This window comes from Myiozetetes cayanensis, unplaced genomic scaffold (genome assembly GCF_022539395.1).
Source record: "Myiozetetes cayanensis isolate MyiCay16 unplaced genomic scaffold, myiCay2020 scf1, whole genome shotgun sequence".
NCBI classification, from domain to species: domain Eukaryota; kingdom Metazoa; phylum Chordata; class Aves; order Passeriformes; family Tyrannidae; genus Myiozetetes; species Myiozetetes cayanensis.
This window is the reverse complement of record NW_026086604.1, coordinates 131733213-131750603: the sequence shown is the minus strand read 5'-3', so window position 1 is coordinate 131750603 and position 17391 is coordinate 131733213. Positions and strand designations below refer to the sequence as shown.

General features: G+C 36.0%; 1 protein-coding gene across 1 annotated transcript in view; it reads right to left on the bottom strand.

Moving 5' to 3' along the window:
- The window catches only part of MALRD1 (MAM and LDL receptor class A domain containing 1), a 236467-nt gene that overhangs the window by 195848 nt on the left and 23228 nt on the right, over positions 1-17391 (bottom strand). The window contains 3 exon segments of the mRNA XM_050325308.1: positions 2650-2772; positions 10033-10240; positions 12437-12529. Of these exon segments, the coding sequence (XP_050181265.1) occupies positions 2650-2772; positions 10033-10240; positions 12437-12529 (424 nt within the window).

Below are 17391 nucleotides of genomic sequence, written 5' to 3'. Positions count from 1 at the left end.
AGGTTACCCTGTCATGGTGTCTGCAAGCAATTAAACCTGAGGAGGTGAATATGGAGCACTGCAAAAGGAGTTCAGATGTTGCTTCTCTGAGGGCTTACTGTGCAGACCCACGGGAATTACTTTTTTAATCTGCTCTCTTCAAGCGAAAACTTAAGATCTCCAGCCTGCAAATACTACAGCTATTTCCCATCACCTTTGCATGATGCCCATCTGCTCTCAGCATGGACTAGGTAGAGCAAAGGAGCTGCAACACAGAGCACCCTGGAGATCAAACAGCACAGAGCTCAGCCGAGATCCCTAAAGGACACATTTTAATTGGCTTAAATAATGTTTCAAGCAGAATTTAAAACAAAAAATATTTCCTTTAGGGTACAGTGTTCACTCTCAGCACAGCCCAGCCAGTTTTAAGCATGCTAACAATGTTGCAGACCCCAGGAGCCAATGGAATAAGCTATATTTTCTCATGGGGTCCACAGACTTGACATTGTTGTCTGTGCTAGTGGGGATGAAAGCTTAATTAAAGATCTAATCTGAACTCTGGCAAATGAACTGCGTTTGGATTTGAACTACAGCAGATGTGCTTCAGACAAAGGTAGGGAAGGATAAACATTTTCAAGGGGCCCTAAAGCAGCATATTTTGAATGCCGTCAGTGCTGCCTTTGCTGAATACTGAGACTTTTTCATGAAAGTCTATGCAAAACAACACTAAAGGCTCAGTCTTTTTTGCGCATTGATATTACACATATTGCCTTACATCTTGGAAAATCAGCTATTGTGCTGACACAGTCATACTCCTTAGCCATTTATTTCCCAGGGATACATAATAAAGCAGAGGGTTAGGTCCAGCCCCACGTGAATAATGGCATCGCTTTAGCAAGGCTGGCACAAAGAGGGGACCGTTACAGCTCCCTGTGCAAACAGGCACGCTGCGCCCACAGTTCGAGGGAAGCTCCCCTCATTGGAATGCAAGGGTACTTCAAAGGACCCTCTTTTAACTTGCAGCTGAGGCTCTACAGTAACCTTGTTAAGATCTCAATTAATCAAAATTTGCTGCTGCCCTCCCCAGGAGAGAAGAGACATGAATGCTTTGTGGTACTACACGGAACTGTTGCAACCTGAAGAATATTTATTGTTGGCAAAAACTTGCTCAGATTCTGGAATCCTAATTCTAAAGTTGTGGCTGTAGCAGGTGTAGTAATAGAATGGTAAAAAAACACCTCAGAAATACCTTTTCAAATCACTTATATGGGGAATGCAACTTGAGTCCAAATGCTGGGCTCAAGAAGTGGGGCATGATAAACTCAAGATCTGCTTGAGGCTTCAACCTGCAGCAACACTAAACCAAAACTTGTAATGATTCAGGTATCAAAGTAGCTTAAGTGCAAAAACATATAGTTCCATATGGGGAATTTTAACATGCTACTTAGGCTGCAGAACAGATGTTTCTGTCAGTAGCCTTCATTATGACCACATTGCACCTCAGATCTCACCAGAACCTAGAACAGAGAAAGGCACAGGCTGATCAGTGCTTCCCTCTGGGGCTTTGCAAGTTTGGAAGCTGTAACACAGTAGTGTTTACAGACAATGCAGTAATGCAGATCCAGTGCCACTCTACAGAGACAATAAAATGAAATATCAAACAGTTGCTGAGAAAAGTGAGTAGCAACTTTGGTGCACTTCATCACACAAGGACTAATGGAAAAACAGGTACATGACTGCAGTCAGAACAATTCTATAGCATGTATACACATCCTTATGTTTGCTCAGGTGAATTTTAACTCTGGAGTTGCTCTATCTTTGAATGCTTGAGGTGGAATACTTAATACTTCACATTACTTTAACATGTGAAATATGCGTGGAGGTCTGATTTTAGATAATATACATCATTAAATAAATTTAACTTAGAGGTCCATTTGACTGTAACCCAGATTTTAAAGTAATCTGATCTCCACTGTAAGCAGTGCATTAGTTACATTTTAATAAAATTAAAGTCACAGAATATTTGCCAGTATTATTTGACAATGACGAACATGCTCAGCGATTTTATTTTATGCAGTGTGCCATAATAACACTTTAATTAAAAAAAAAATACTTTAAAACAGCTCTCTACTGGAATAAATTGGTTTTCCAACAGAATGCATTGCATGGCAAATATGGGCTGAAGGAAGAACAACTCTTTAAAGGATATTATAGTCACTCTATTTTTTCCATAAAATGTGGATTTATTTTACCTTCACTCTACAAAAAGCTACAGTCATAGTTTGCCCAACTAATACTTCCAGGAATGGCTCCCCTGTGAGCATAGGATAAACAACACTTATGATAAGCACGAAAAGAGTCAGCTGTCAGTTCAAAGGTCAGTATCTCAAAAAACTGCATCAAGTCTTTACGTCATTGATTATGCCAGCCAAACAATGAGGGTTACAAAGGCAGAGTAACCACCTCCCAACTCAGAGCATCCCCAACAGATTAGCTGTCTGTAACACACTAGCTATGTTATATACATATTATGTAGCATCTATTTCAAATCAGTTTTTACTGTCAAGTCTGTGACCATTCACAAGCAGGAATTTTTATGGTAGAAGGAGGAAACAGACAAAGAAATAATAAGGAAAGAAACCTCACCAAGCCCTATATTAGTTGTATTACCTCTGCCAGGGAGTTTCCCATCAAGGGGAGCCTGTTCTTCCATTATGTTCCAGTCAGCATCACCTCTGCTCAGTGGCCTCCATCCACAAAGGTCAGTCTCAAAATCACATAACGTGTAATTAGCTGTTGTAAGAACAATAACAACAAGAGATCAATAAGTTGAATCTGAGGCAGCAGTTTAATACCACAATGACTATTTTTATTTAGATGTACTAAGAGAACAAACTGTATCATAGTAAAGGTGAGACCTGTACATAGGCTAGTGGATTATGAAAGTAATATCATTTAAGTTTTAAAGATGAATTGTACTAGAAAATTAATTATGAATGTGTGGGGAAAATCAAATGTATTTAGAGTTTAAAATACATGGAAAGTGAAGATGAATTAAACTTTCACCTAATTTATTTTTGAAAATGAGATTTAAATTTATGAATTATTTAGATCTCCTGGAAATTTTTATTGCAAAGTAAAAGACCATTTTCTCAGTTGGTATGGATTAGACAAACTTAAATTGTATAACAGTTTCACAGACTATTTCATTTATTGAGTACAAATAAATACTTTGATAAGAAAATTGTATACTCTGAGAATGTTTTTTTCCTGGTCCAGAACAGCTTCCCAAAGCAATACCCCTAACTCTTTGGGTCACTTATTGCAACTGTAAACATTAGTTTAGAACTGTATTTTTCACTTTCCACTTTCATGGCACATTCAACAGATCATATCAGCCTCAGACACCATCATATATACTACTCCAATTTTCACATTGTACTAAATCAAAACGAAATGCATCTTTCTTTGAGCCCTGTGACAGCAAAGCTCTGTGGTAAAAGTCTCCCCAGAATAAAGAGGTTATTAGAGCAGTTAAATCTTAAGGTACAAAATAAATCAGAAATATCAGCATCTCTTATCTGGTTTCACTATATACAGTAAAATCTAATGGTATATGCTTTTCTGTGCAGTGTAGTATATTTAGTTAAACAAGAAACTTGATTAACTTACTTGATTACAAAATTCTTGTGCTTTTGACAAAGTATCTTTTAAATTAGACTTCAGTTGCTAGTACATTAAGGTCGAATATGCAAATTGATATCCAAAACTAAGCTGTTTTGCTGTTCAGTAATTAATACTATGTCTAGGCATTGTGCTTTCCTTAGCTAAGCAGTCTTGAGAGAACCAATGTGACACAAAAATGTAAACATTCTTTGCTTAAACATCTCTTTCTTCTGGCCTCCCTAAACCCTGTGAAAGAACTGCATAAGCAGCTGGCTGCAATGTCTGCATAGTAGTATCCAAAAAGACATAAATAAATGACTGTGTAGGAACAACAACAAAAAAGTTAAAATAATGGTTTAAATGTGAAGCCTAAATCAAGATGGTACTAATGATAAGCTCAATAAGGTATTTAGCATGGAAGTATTTTTTTTTAATTATGATTTGCTTTTAGCTAATCATTTAATTATTATTTGCTTTTAACTGATCACAATAAAACCAACATCTTTCATGTGATCAGACGAAGCCCATCACTGCCCTTGGTGTTCAACAGGAAGAAAGGTGTGAAATAATGATTTCTTACATTGATAGTCACTAGCACAATTTCTTCTAACACTACAGATGTAGAAAGAAGTGTCCAAACATCAAATTTTGGGTTGAATATATAAGCAGTGGGAAAAAAAAAAGACAAAAAAAAGACAAAAGAAAAAAAAAAAGACAAAAAAAAAAGACATGCACACAGAGGAAAACACAATCCCAAATTGTTCAGTGAATTTTCAAACTTTGTTCAAGTATGAACACAATTATAAAGGTAGAAAGAACATTCATGGTGGTGCACATTCGGGGTTTTTTGTTGCTGTGGTTGTTGATAGTTGTTTTGGGATTTTTCTAGGTTTTTAAGTTGTTGATGGTTGTTTGCAGGGGGGAGCACTGGGGAAGTAAACTCTATACAAGCATCCAGTCCTGCAGAAACACTGGGCCAGAGCCACTCACCAAACTCAAGTGTTCCAGCCTATGTAGTTTCTGGAAGTGATGTTTCATTTTTAAAAGTATAAATATGTTGGAGAACAGCTAGACACCAAATGTGAGTGAAACCCAGTTGTCCAAGTTAACAGTTTGACTTAAACTTTATCCCTACTGAATTCTAAAAACTTAAGAGGTGCTTGTAAATGTTTAAACAAACTTGAAAGAAAAGTTCTGTGCTTTGGCTAAAACACAAATCCAAGTGAGACAGTTTCTCAGTGTGTTTTTTCATTGCTCAGATATTAATAAACCTTAAGAAATGTGCCTTTCCTATCAAATCAATGCATAATATTTATTATTCACAGCCTGTTTTCTACATTTTTATCTGAAACTTCAAGTGATTATAGATAATGTTTCACTTTACATAGTTGGAAAATATGATTGCATAACCTGTAGTTTTTGAGCAGTCATACTAGTTAAGTAAGCTTGACATAAGGCTCTTTTCTGACATATTATGTCTCTTCCTAATGCAACTCTCATCACCAGAGCTTATGCCTTTTATTTCACTGGGAAGATTTCACTGGATTCGAACTGCAGAAAGATTTTCAGCATTTTGAATGGAAAACAACTCAATTCTCTTGTTTATACATTCGTCTATTTATAATTTAGCACAACAGAAAGGACAATAGAAAGGAAACAACAACCTGCTTTCATTTTAATAACAAACCAAATTTTTTTTTCCATGTGGATATATCAGCATGTCTCAATTAATCGAGGAGCAAATTATTACACCAGTTCTACAAATATCAGTGATGCAACCAGGAAAAAAAAAAATGTTCCCCAAGCAGTTTAATTTCAAGAAAAAAGTGCAGCTTACTAAAGCCATAAAATACACTGGAAAGATTTTTCAATTAATACAAACCATTTTTTGACATATTTATAAATATATAAATAAATAAATAAACAGGAAGCAAAGCACATATTCCAAGAGCACTGGGAGGTAAAATGGGAATATTTTTTTTCTTTGACTAGCTTAATCTGTCCCAGCTTCTCATGATCCTCCCTGGGGGAAAAACAAAGTAGTTCTGTTTAACTAGGCTGGGTTACCAGCAAATTAATATTCTTTCAGCTTTGCTAGCCTGAAACTACTTGAAAGTTTTCAATCCTACTCTGGCAGTTCAATCAAATTAACACAACTGGGGACACTCGGTCTCTCCATCAGGTTGGTGTTTACCTGACTAAGAGTATGGAATGCAGTTTTGGAAAAGGAAGGGTTACACATATACCTCCTTTCTGACTCTCTGTGCACTTTCCCTATCAGTTTGTGATTAGTTTTATTTATCTAGAATTTGTTAAATGATGCATAGAGAAACACCACAGACGACCACAGGTCATCTAGCCTGAACTTCCGTATGTCATAAATCGTTAGACAGATAACTCACAACACCCTGAGGTGAGATGGCCTCATCTCCTGAAACTACTCAGCTACCTTGATTAGGGTTAAGAGACATATGGTGTTCAGAGACTCTCATGTCAACCCTTGGTCTGCAGAGGTTCTGCTGACTTTGAGCTGACAGTTCTAGTGAAACCCAAAGGCAATGGCACACAGGGCTTGTCAGCAATAAAGTCTGTGAAAATAATACGGATGTGCCTTCTTGTTCTCCACGTGCACATACGAGATCGATGAACAGATATTGACAATTTCAGAACAATAATGTGTCACAGAAAACACATAAATGGTTAGTAAAACAAATGCTTCATACTAAAAAACGCTCTTTCTACTTTAAAGTTGAATGGTAGTAAAAGGATTTGCATCTGTGCTCGTCTGCTGTGGAAAGTTTCAAGGATTTGCAATTGTAATTTGCTATACTGTAAATGAAATGCAGTAAAAGGTACATGGCTTTAAAATTATACAAGTTCCTTCATTCTACATATTTTATATTCATATATTATACAAATCCTATGAAAAGTTGAGAATATTTAAGCTAATACTAGAGAGGTTAAATTAAAAGCAGAAGAGGAAAAGACAGGTGTTTTAGAAAAGCTTCTAACTGGGCTAAATGGAAGGTGATGTTTTTTAAGAAACAGCTGTAGGATGTCCCCACCCTACAATAATTTTGAATTTATATGAATGTTGATGACGAGGCAACTTCTAGAAACACTGCTGTATCAAAGTGTGATATTAGTTGAAAATAATTAACTTTTTTTAAGGTTAGACTTCTTTCTAAGTTGCTAGGGTTGGCAGCTGCTGATTAATTTGTGATATTTTTATGAGTATTGTGAATGCTGTGTATAAGTAATGGAAAATAACAGTAGGTATAGCGTTTGAAAAATAAGTTATTTTTCATACTATTTAGTGCAAAGTTTCCTTTATCTTTAGTAGGAAGTAAAGACATCAGTGTGAAAAGGATTTTTATAGTGCTTTAAATGATGTAGGTTCTGCATCTCAGTTTCTGTTCTGAACATAGTAACTAGGTTTGGATTATTTTTTATCAGTCACTGAGAAATAAAATTCAGATGTGATCACAAATAAGTGATAGTCAAAAAGACATAATGAAAATTGAGAATTTACTAGTAAAAACATTAATTTCATAATTTGTCACTTCATTAGATTCATTGATTTCAACAAAGCTACTCCAATAAAGGTGTTTACTCATGTATATAAGTGTTTCCTAGACAAGTTCCTACTTTTTGAGTCTTTTAAGTCTCATGTACTTAAATATATATTTACATAAATGAGCAGAGATTAAACAGAAAGATTAAGAAGCACTACAAAACATATAGGTACTTGTTCTTGTAATAAACTATGTTATTAAAATGGCATGTATTTTAATATGCCAAGTAAACATGACCAAAGAGAGACATTATTTCTAAATTTCTTATTATAATGAAAAAAAGAAATTCTTAAGAGAACAGGGACATACTTCACATTGTTAAGTAGCAGCTATCTGCCTTTGTTTTCATTCAGGATGAGATCTCTCAGCTCTTCCAGTACCTGAGAGTACTTCATCAAAGGAAGCTACTGAGGATGTGTTCAAGGAGAGATGCTAAAACACCAAATAAAGGCTAAAATGTACATTATTGTACCAGACAGAAATTTTTACTGAAAATTAATGTGACTGAATATAGTGCACTCTAAACATCACGGAGGACAATTTCAAGATCTTGTGTAAAATAGATGTAATGGGAATAAAAGAACAAAGAACAAAAATAAAGGAGGATTTTTTTCTTTACATCTCTTTTGTTCAAAACCATGGAAAGTGTTAGAAAGGTGAATCTTCTAAGCTGACTAAACCATTGAATAGCTAAATTCCACCGTTAGGGTCCTCTTTCCTGAAAAGGAGTGTGTGAAGTATCCAAGACAATACTATCCATTAAAATAGGCCAACTTTAACAATAGTTATTGTTATTTTAAAGACAGCTATTTTTTTTTACTTTTCTTTCTTTTCAGCCAGTAGTCAGAAGAATTAATAACTACTATGGAAACTTACACTTTAGAGAAGAACATCTCTTCACACTTTTTTGAGAGGATGTGTATACTTCTGTGCACTGCTCCAACAAAATGATACCTCTTTAACCTCTGACTACTCCAACACAGTGAAGAAAACAACCCCTATACCTCAGGTCCAACTACTGTTTTCTTTAAACTGAAGGGAGTTAGTGGAGAATCAGTCCAATAGGTAAACTGAAGTTAAGTGTAGAGGCAGCAGCAATGAGCAGAGCACTATGCAGAGCAATTGAAGAGGGTTTTGCACTGACTGCCTCCCATCAGTCCTTACCCCAGCACCTGAACTCTGGAGACTCCACAAAGAACAGTGTTGAGACTCCCAGGCCATTTTAATTTTTCCTTCTTCTGCCCACTCTCCAGTTTTTCTGACCCATTCACATCAGCATGATGGAAGAACTATTCCCAAGAGTCCCACTGTGATCTTTCTTTAAAATACTGACTATATCTAGGTAATTTGTTAAGTCTTTTGGTCACCCAGTGCCAGTTTCCAGTGTCTGAGGCACAGGAGTGTACCTGTAAGTGTTTAAAGTTATCTTTATTTTCACTTTGTGCAGTATGGTTAACAGCTACTCTTCAACTGTGACAATTATTTTTCATCCTCTTTTTAAACATTGAAATTATTCTTTTGTATTCCTAGTCACTATTCACAGCAATTCTCTCCCATTGTTATGAAGTGAGATGGCTAAATTGCTGAAAAATACAGTCCAATTTCAAAAGTACAATTCAGTTTCATTCCATTGCTCATAAGGAACTTAAGAGGACTCTTCACACTCCTACCAGCAAACACACAGAGCTAGCAGCATAGGGTCAAGTCTTGTGAAAAAAGGAAAAGAGATCTGAGGGAGCCCCTGTAGAGTTTAATGTTTCCTTAGATTCAATCAGAGATAAAACAGTGTATACCTTCCTAATTAAAATGTTGTTTCAGCACTTGCACATATTATTTGTTTCAGAGATGGTTCCCTCAGGGTTATTTAAGTAATTGGAAACAAATTGAAGATTCAGACTGTGAGTTAAAAAAAAAGCTCGTAGTCACAAATAGTTCCTAAAGTCTCATCAAGCAATTAGAAAACAAAACATTATCAGTGTTTTTCATCCAGCTATCTTAAGCAATACACAAAATTTTAATTGATACCTCCCAACATCACTATATATCATCACCAATATCTTAAATATGTGCACAACTTTTATCTGCAATATACATTTGTTACTACCACAGGTAAATATACATACAGATGTAAACCCTATAATATTAATTTTAGAAGTGATAGGGTCTCTAAAGTTATTTTCACAAGGAGATCTAAAATTATTCAGAATTATTACAGACATTTCCCAGTAATTTTAATTAATTTCTTTTACTCTTGTTCGTACAGTAGAAATTGTGGCTTCTAAGCAAAGTTACCTTCAACTTCAAATATAATGAAGAAGACGTAGGTTCTGAACTGTGGCCCATTTGTATGGTGATTTTTATCACTATGCAAATATCATGTCACTTAATGCATTTTCTGACAGTAACTCACGGACAGTCTAAATTAGGAAACTGTTCAAACAACAAATCCCAAGGCAGATTTTATTCCCTAGCAAATTAGGGAAACAGAGGCTATAAAAGTGGTATGTAAGGAATGCATATAAGTAAAAATATGCTAAATACTGCATTTTAGCAAATACTTTAAAAAAGTAGTATTTGGATCTAAAAGATAATGCTGAGACCTGACAGAGAAACAGAAAGCAATGGGAAGAAGAAAAATGAGTAACAGAAAATGCTATGAACATTTTCACTAACCTAAAAGTCATTAAGTATTCTGGAGAAAAGAAGCCATAGAAATTAACAATATTTTTTCTAGGATTTGTTGTATAGAACTCTCAGAGGTTCAAAATATTTTTCAGCACAGTGTTCTTCTAAAACAGTGAGATTCACTTACAGCAAGCTGCTGGGCCTTCATCACTGCCATCAGAACAATCTGTGTGGGAATCACAGGCTGATCCAGGTGCTATGGACTGCCCATTCCTGCAGGTGAATTCTTCTAGGGAGCAGAAACCTGGTGGCTCTGATGCTGTGATGTCCAAGAGCTGGATGCTATTCAGACAAATGTAACCTTCCCTGCTCTGGAGTGTTCCTTTAAACATAAGCTGTGGATTGTTACAGTTAAAATATTTGTGTTAACAGACAACAGAAATAAACTGATTTTTATTTATATAAAACAATTTTAAGTGTAAAAAGCACTGCATACTTTCTACTACAAAACCATAATAAATTTCAAATCAGAATCTGAAATTTTGTATGACTATCTCAGATGAAATGCCTGAAAATTTTCAGCTAAAATGGTTTGATGAACTCCAAGAATGAAGTTAAAAAAAAAAGCCTATTTTAAAAAAACCCTCATAATCTCATTAGCATTTAGCTAAAAAGTTGTGTGCTTTAGAAAGGTATCCTAAAGTGTAATATCCTAAAGACTCCATATTCCTTTCTGAAGTCTCTTCATAACCTCATTTTGCAGATACCCAAGAGAAAAATTTTCAGTTACTCTCACAGGTGCATAAAATGGGCTGGGGACTGTCCTCAGACACCAACTAGCATAGCAGAGCCTAACAACTCACAGCTGTTCCATCACTTAAGATTAAAATGGATACACCCAGTCTCTGCAGTGGGATTGGTCTTTACGTGTTTGTAATCCTGGAGCTGTTCTGGGCACTCTTTGGGAGTTGGCTGATTTGCTTCGGTCCAGAGCTTGCTAGAGTCCATGCTAATGTTTTAATTGTATGGATTGTTACTCACTAATGTTGGGCCTGTGCCCTCACCTGGCTTCTATTACTGCTATTGACATAGAGAGTTTCAAGGAGTATTTTTCTCTCTGACAGAGTTCCCTTGCTCTGAGCAGATTTAGCACAAGCTGATTTATGGCAATGCAATTTCAGATGAACACTTCTTGCTCCTGGCCATGGTGGAGCCCACCTCCGCTGGACCTCAAAACAGTGCCATTACCCCACGTGTGCTCTCCAGGTTTCTGTTACCTGAGTTAGAGCAGCAAGCAGGATATCAAAAAGATGAAGACTACAACGAAAGAAAGCACTGAAAAAACAAGAGCTGGAGGAATAAATAAAAATGGAGTTGTGGGTTTCGACCAGCTGGGACATGACCATAGTGTGTCTCCAAAAGTAGTTACGTGCAAGAGTCAGAAAGTACAGTGTAAGAGCACCTGGCAAAACAGAAGGAAATAGAGCAGTTGTGTTCTGGGACATAAGCAGCAGGGTCTAGCATACTCCCCAAAGCCTGGGAATTAGGTTGGAGTGAAATCTCAAGAGGCATTTTTCTTTGTAAACAATGACAATGTTATATGTCACCATCTTCCACTAGAGACAATTTCTTCACAAAGATAAAAGCAAATCCTTCTAACACTCTCCATTCTCTACTGATTCAAACAGCACAATACTGTGCAGGAAACATGACATAGCCTCATAATTAAAGATAATATCTTTTCTTTCTGAAGTACAAGTAATCCTTGCAGTCTTTGGGAAAGAAAACATAGTTTTAGCTCTTTACTTATATACATACAACTTCAGCAGGCTTTTTATTTATTTGTTTTGGTTTTGTTTATTTCTTTATTTATTTTAGATACTGTGGAGAGTCTAATTACACATCTACTTGTTTATTCACACTTGTTCTTGTGTGAAAAGGAGAGACAGGGAACAACATGCACTGAGAATTTACTAGCTTCTTGAAATGCATTCATTCTAACATCTGTTGAAACATTAATTCCTGCAGTAGGCTTAGTCTTTGTCCTTTTATAGAGATTATGTTTTCAACTGATTGTTGAAACAGTAAAATATGATGGTTATTTACAGAACAACAAAAATAAATATAAATTAAAAATTACTTAAAATAAAAACTTGTAAATTAATATAAGAATTAAGTAGTTGCAAATTAGCATTCCTCTCTATGCCTGTAAACACAAGGAGGAGGTATCCTCTCAATTAGTAGCATACATAATTTCACTGAAATCTCACAAAGATCATATGCATCATCTCACACAATAGTATATACATTTAAATGAGTTGGTAACAGCTGAGATGGACTCAGATGACTAACCAAATCAGGTGAGATTTGTATTCATTTTCTCTCATGTTATTGAAAACCAGCAGCTTCTGCATGTGATGTTTGTGTAGATGTTTTGTTGAGCTACAACCAGATATTTACCCATACTGAAGAATCAGCAAGACGCTCAGGATATATATAATTTTAACTTTTTTTTCATTTTCCTAAAAGCTCTATAAATAATAAAGTAAAGCATCTTCAAAAATTGAGCACACACTTTTTTTCATTCATACCTTTAATTTTTCTGGTCCTGTTGGTAGCTGTATATTCACTTTGACCCATTCCTTCTCAGTCATGATGTTGGTTTCCCACAAGACATACTCCTCCTGTAAAATGTACAAAATAATATTAGAAAGATATTTTTTGTTTCTCTGGAAATTATCAAGGCTGTTTTTGTTCTTGATCTTTTCATATCCCAACCAAACGACCAATATATTCAAAGTTGTTCTATGTGAGAAAATAAAGCTTCATATATTTGTTTACAATTTTTGCACTGAGGTCTATGGGAGAGAGGTCTATGGGAAACAAGGCATGTTTACTGTGATTAAACAGACTAATACAGTTATCAGGAGTTGACTTGGTAGAATTAAAGTTAATTAATATGTAAATTAAGCCATATTATTGCTGAATTTAACAATATGTTTCCAAGGTGCTCTCTACATAAGTTTTCTATTAATAAATAGCTGCTTATATTATGTTGTGTTATACTTAGATTTAGTTTTCTTAGAACTGAATTTGGGGTCTACGAGTTGTGCTAAAACTTTTTGTTTTTAAATCTGTGAAGCAAGCACGCAGAGTACAACCTAACAACTTCTAGTCATGTTCTCAGTTACCTTAATCCCCATTTTCACTCCACCGCCTAAGGATAAAAGCAAGACTGCTAAATTTGGTAAGGCTGCCTCTATGCAAGCACTCAAAGCCCTTTTGATTCAATAGTCTGGCAAAAGCAGCTTGTGTTTATCCTGCTTCTGGTCATGATCCCGTCTGGAAAATACTGAGGCCAGAATAAAGAAAAGAAGGTAGTAGTTTGAACTTCATATACCTACACAAAATCTTTTCAAGAACAGTATCAAGACAGAGCAAAACCAGAAAGACAGAAAAAACTTCTGGAAAATTTAATGTAGGCTATACATACAAACAGACTTACCATTACAGACATCAAAATTGAGACTCCTTTGCAAAATACTGGTCATAACTTTTCCATAAAAGTTATTGTAGAATTAGTGGCAGTTCATAAAAATATTCAAAACAGCGTAAGAGAAAGGGAAAGTCCCTTGTGTGAAGAGAAATTAAAAGTATAAAACCAATTTATCTTACAGGAGACTAATAAATGGGGTTATGATAGGAATGTGAAATGTTATCAATACTATAGACAAGGACAGTTATCTTCTTTCTTGCCTTGCAATATAAAAAAGAGGAGAAAGATGCTGTCTACAGCTCGATAGGCTGCAAGGTCTGTGCCAGCACAATTACACTGATATGATTTGTGGTGTGTAGTCAATTAATGTTCTTTCCTTACCCATCCTGTTCTGACATACTAACAAAGTTGGAAGATTAAATCTCTATTGAGCATACATTCAAAGATCAGAAGACCGCAAGAAAACTGCAAGACAGGGCCAAGGCAATACTCTTATTCCAAACACTGAATTACAGGAGAGATCAGATTTGGATAAACCACACGACATATTTGATTTCAGAACTAAAAGTCAGCTGTGAGTTTCCATATCAGTAGGGGATGTATTTGTTCACCTTTTCATGTAACAGATATTCAGCAAAAGTCTTTCAATGTTGAAGACACCTCATTCTGTGTAAAACTTGCTTCATTTTCCTAAATAATTCAGCTTCCAAAGGAAATCTATTAGCCTACAGTAGGCACATATAAGACACAGAAAGTGATGATGTACTAGGAGCCATACTGCATGGTAGGTAAAAGCCATAGCCTGTGGTTAAGTGACTGTTTTAGTTACTGTATTCCCCCACACCTACATGTATGAACCCTCCAAACACATTTGTATACCTTTTGGGAATACGCTACATTTGCTGTGTATTTCACTGGATGCACCTGGATACTACAATTTTTCTTAACACTCAAATAACAGCTGAGATACCAAGCCCCATGACCATCTTTCTCCCAAATTCATTTTAATATGAACAACTTGTAACAGTAAACTTGAGTTTTCTGTGCACATGTTAGTATCCAGACCTTCTAGACACTGAAAACTGTAAGTCACCTCAGATGCACCAAAATTTTAAACTGGTTATTGTTCCATGCAGCAGACTTTTCCTTCTGATTTTATACAACCCTAATAAACCAATATTATTATTTCCCTACCTTACAATATTTCTCTGTGTTATTCATCCTGTTCATCAGATTCTTCCACCTCTTTGGTACAAATAGGTTAACCTCTCTAGCACATTCCTTGCATCACTAGCCTTCTTTTAAAATGTGGAAGGTATTGCTTTTCCAGTACTTTCCTTCAAGATTTATTTCAGTTATGTTGGTGAGCAGTTGCTCAAGATACTTTCACTCTATTCCCCTTATTGTGATATATTACTATCGATAAACGATTTTTTGTAAAACTAAAATGGGCAAGAATTGTTCCCTTTCTCAGCAATGTTTTTTTTTCTGAGATAACACTGCTTAGATTTGAAGGATGGAAGAGACAATCATGACTTTTTCTAAAATAATCCATTTCTGAAATAGACCTTTTTCTTCTTTTTTTTTCTGACATTTCTTTACAGATACATGCCCTGCTATGCAACTGCACCCATTATTTTGTCCCTGTTTCTCTCATTTCAGAAAGTAATTTGGAACAAAGATTTATTTGTTCCCTCACAATGCTTAATGGATCAACTTTGACTTCTGCAGAGGAGTGTACTTATGCCATTTTTGCAAGTGTTGCTGAACACCCAGAGAAATTTTAGCTCATTAGGGTACAAATATGATCGCGCATATAAACGTTAGTTGAAATTATCTTTTATTGTCTAATTTCCATCTGTTTTTTAAGCTGTACAAAATGTAAAGATAAAAGGAAGAAGTATAAGCCCACTAGTTAATGGATAAATAGGCAAGCAATGAATGGCAAATGATAGACTGAAGTTAACATTATCTTATTTGGTTTCAGTTTTCACAGAAAATTTTAAAATTTATCTGACAGGTAATATTGTTGATTGTATGTACAGACTGGGGAACAAGACACTGGGGAGTAGCACCACAGAAAGGGATTTCAGGGTCCCTGAATAAGAGTCAGCAATGCCTTGGCAGCCAGAGAGCCAACTGTGTCCTGGGGGGCATCAGGCAAAGCATCACCAGCTGGTCAAGGGAGGGAATTGTCCTGCTTTGCTCTGCACTGGGGCGGCCTCACCTTGAATATTGTGGCAGTTTTGGTCACTGCAATATAAGAAAGATATCAAGCTGTTACAGAGTGTTCAAAGGAGGGCAATGAAGATGGTAAAGGACGTTGAGGGGAAGCCGTATGAGGAGTGGCTGAGGTCACTTGGTCTATTCAAGCCTGGAGAAAAGGAGACTGAGGGGAGACCTCACTGCAGTTACAACTTCCTTGTGAGGGGAAGAGGAGAGGCAGGCACTGATTTCTTCTCTGTGGTGACCAGTGACAGGACCTGAGGAAATGGCCTGAAGTTGCTTTGGGGGAGGTTTAGTTTGAATATTAGGAAAAGGTTCTTCCCCCAGAGCGTGGTTGGTCACTGGAACAGGCTCCCCAGGGACGTGGTCACAGCACCAAACCTGACAGTGCTCAAGAAGCATTTTGGCAATGCTCTCAGGCTCATGGTGTGATTCTTGGGGCTGTCCTATGCAGGACCAGGACTTAGACTTCGATGATTCTTATGTGTACCTTCCAATTCAGCTTATTCTATGATTCTATGAATATTTTATGTTAGTTGAACAGTTAATATTGCCAAAAAGGAATCCAAACGAGGCTGGAATACAAGAATAATGCTACAAATATCTATAAACCATAAGTACTGAAAATGGAATGGAATCAGAAAGCTTTAAGTAAAGGTTACATAATGAAGGGAATATCTCACTATTAACAGCCAGCTCTGAGAACCTGAGGAGAATGTGTGGACAGCTAGAGAACCGGGACAACAAAGGACATATATTACAGTTGAGGGAAAAATAAATTATGCAATTAAAGCCAAGCTGCTGAACAACTCTTAAGACAAAGGAAAAATTTACTAATGGCAACCTTTTAAACTGCTAGAGATTTAGAAAGTGAGAAACCTACATTAGCTGCTTCTAATGAGAATCGAGTTGCATTCCATAAGTGTCATGTTTGTGGATTTTTTCATCATAAATAGGCTTGAAAAAGTAGGGGTTACTTCATTTTATAAAGGCCTTTAGCATAATCTCATAAGACATTCTTTAAAAAAAAAGTGAAGATTTGGTGTTGATGAAATTACAGGGGTGTACAAATAGAAATGTGAGATTATTTTAAAGAGGAGATGTCAATAGTTTTCTACAAATTAAAAGAAAATTATAATAGAGCTCTGCATAGGTCTGCTCCAGGTCCTGATATAATTATAGTATTGATGAACTCACTGGAAGAGTGTGGAGAGTGGAATGACAAATAAATTTTAAAACAATGTGGATAACACTAAATTGGGAGGAGTTACAAGCACTCTGAACGACGTCATTAGAATTTAAAATCATCTCAGTATGCAGAACCCAGGTTCAAACCAATAAGACAAAGTTCAAAGACATATGAATCACAGTTAAGAAAGAAAAATCAAATGGTCAAATGCAGTCGTGTTTAATGAAGAGCAACTTTGCCAAGCCAGTAATAAAAGAGGAAAAGCTGCAGGTTATAATGGACTGCAAGTTAAATGTAAGTAAACAATAGGTTTCTATTGACAAAAGAAGTCCATTTTCCCTGTCCTTCTTAAACCCAAGAGCAATTTAGATTCCCTTTCTCCCAGTTGATGCTATAATATCTATATTAGAAAATATGTTCACTCTTCTTTGCTCTCTCAGTTGAAAGGGTGAGGAAGGCCAAGGGTACATTTGCAGCATCTGTGGTGTTTGTTCTCTAAGAACAGTAGTAAAACTGTACATTAAGTGTAATCCAGTCTCCATTTGTGTCAGGCCTGTCGGTGCTGGGACTTAACGAAAGTTATTCAAAGACAAGCTGTTCTGATCAATAAATACAACAGGATGTGCAGAGAAACT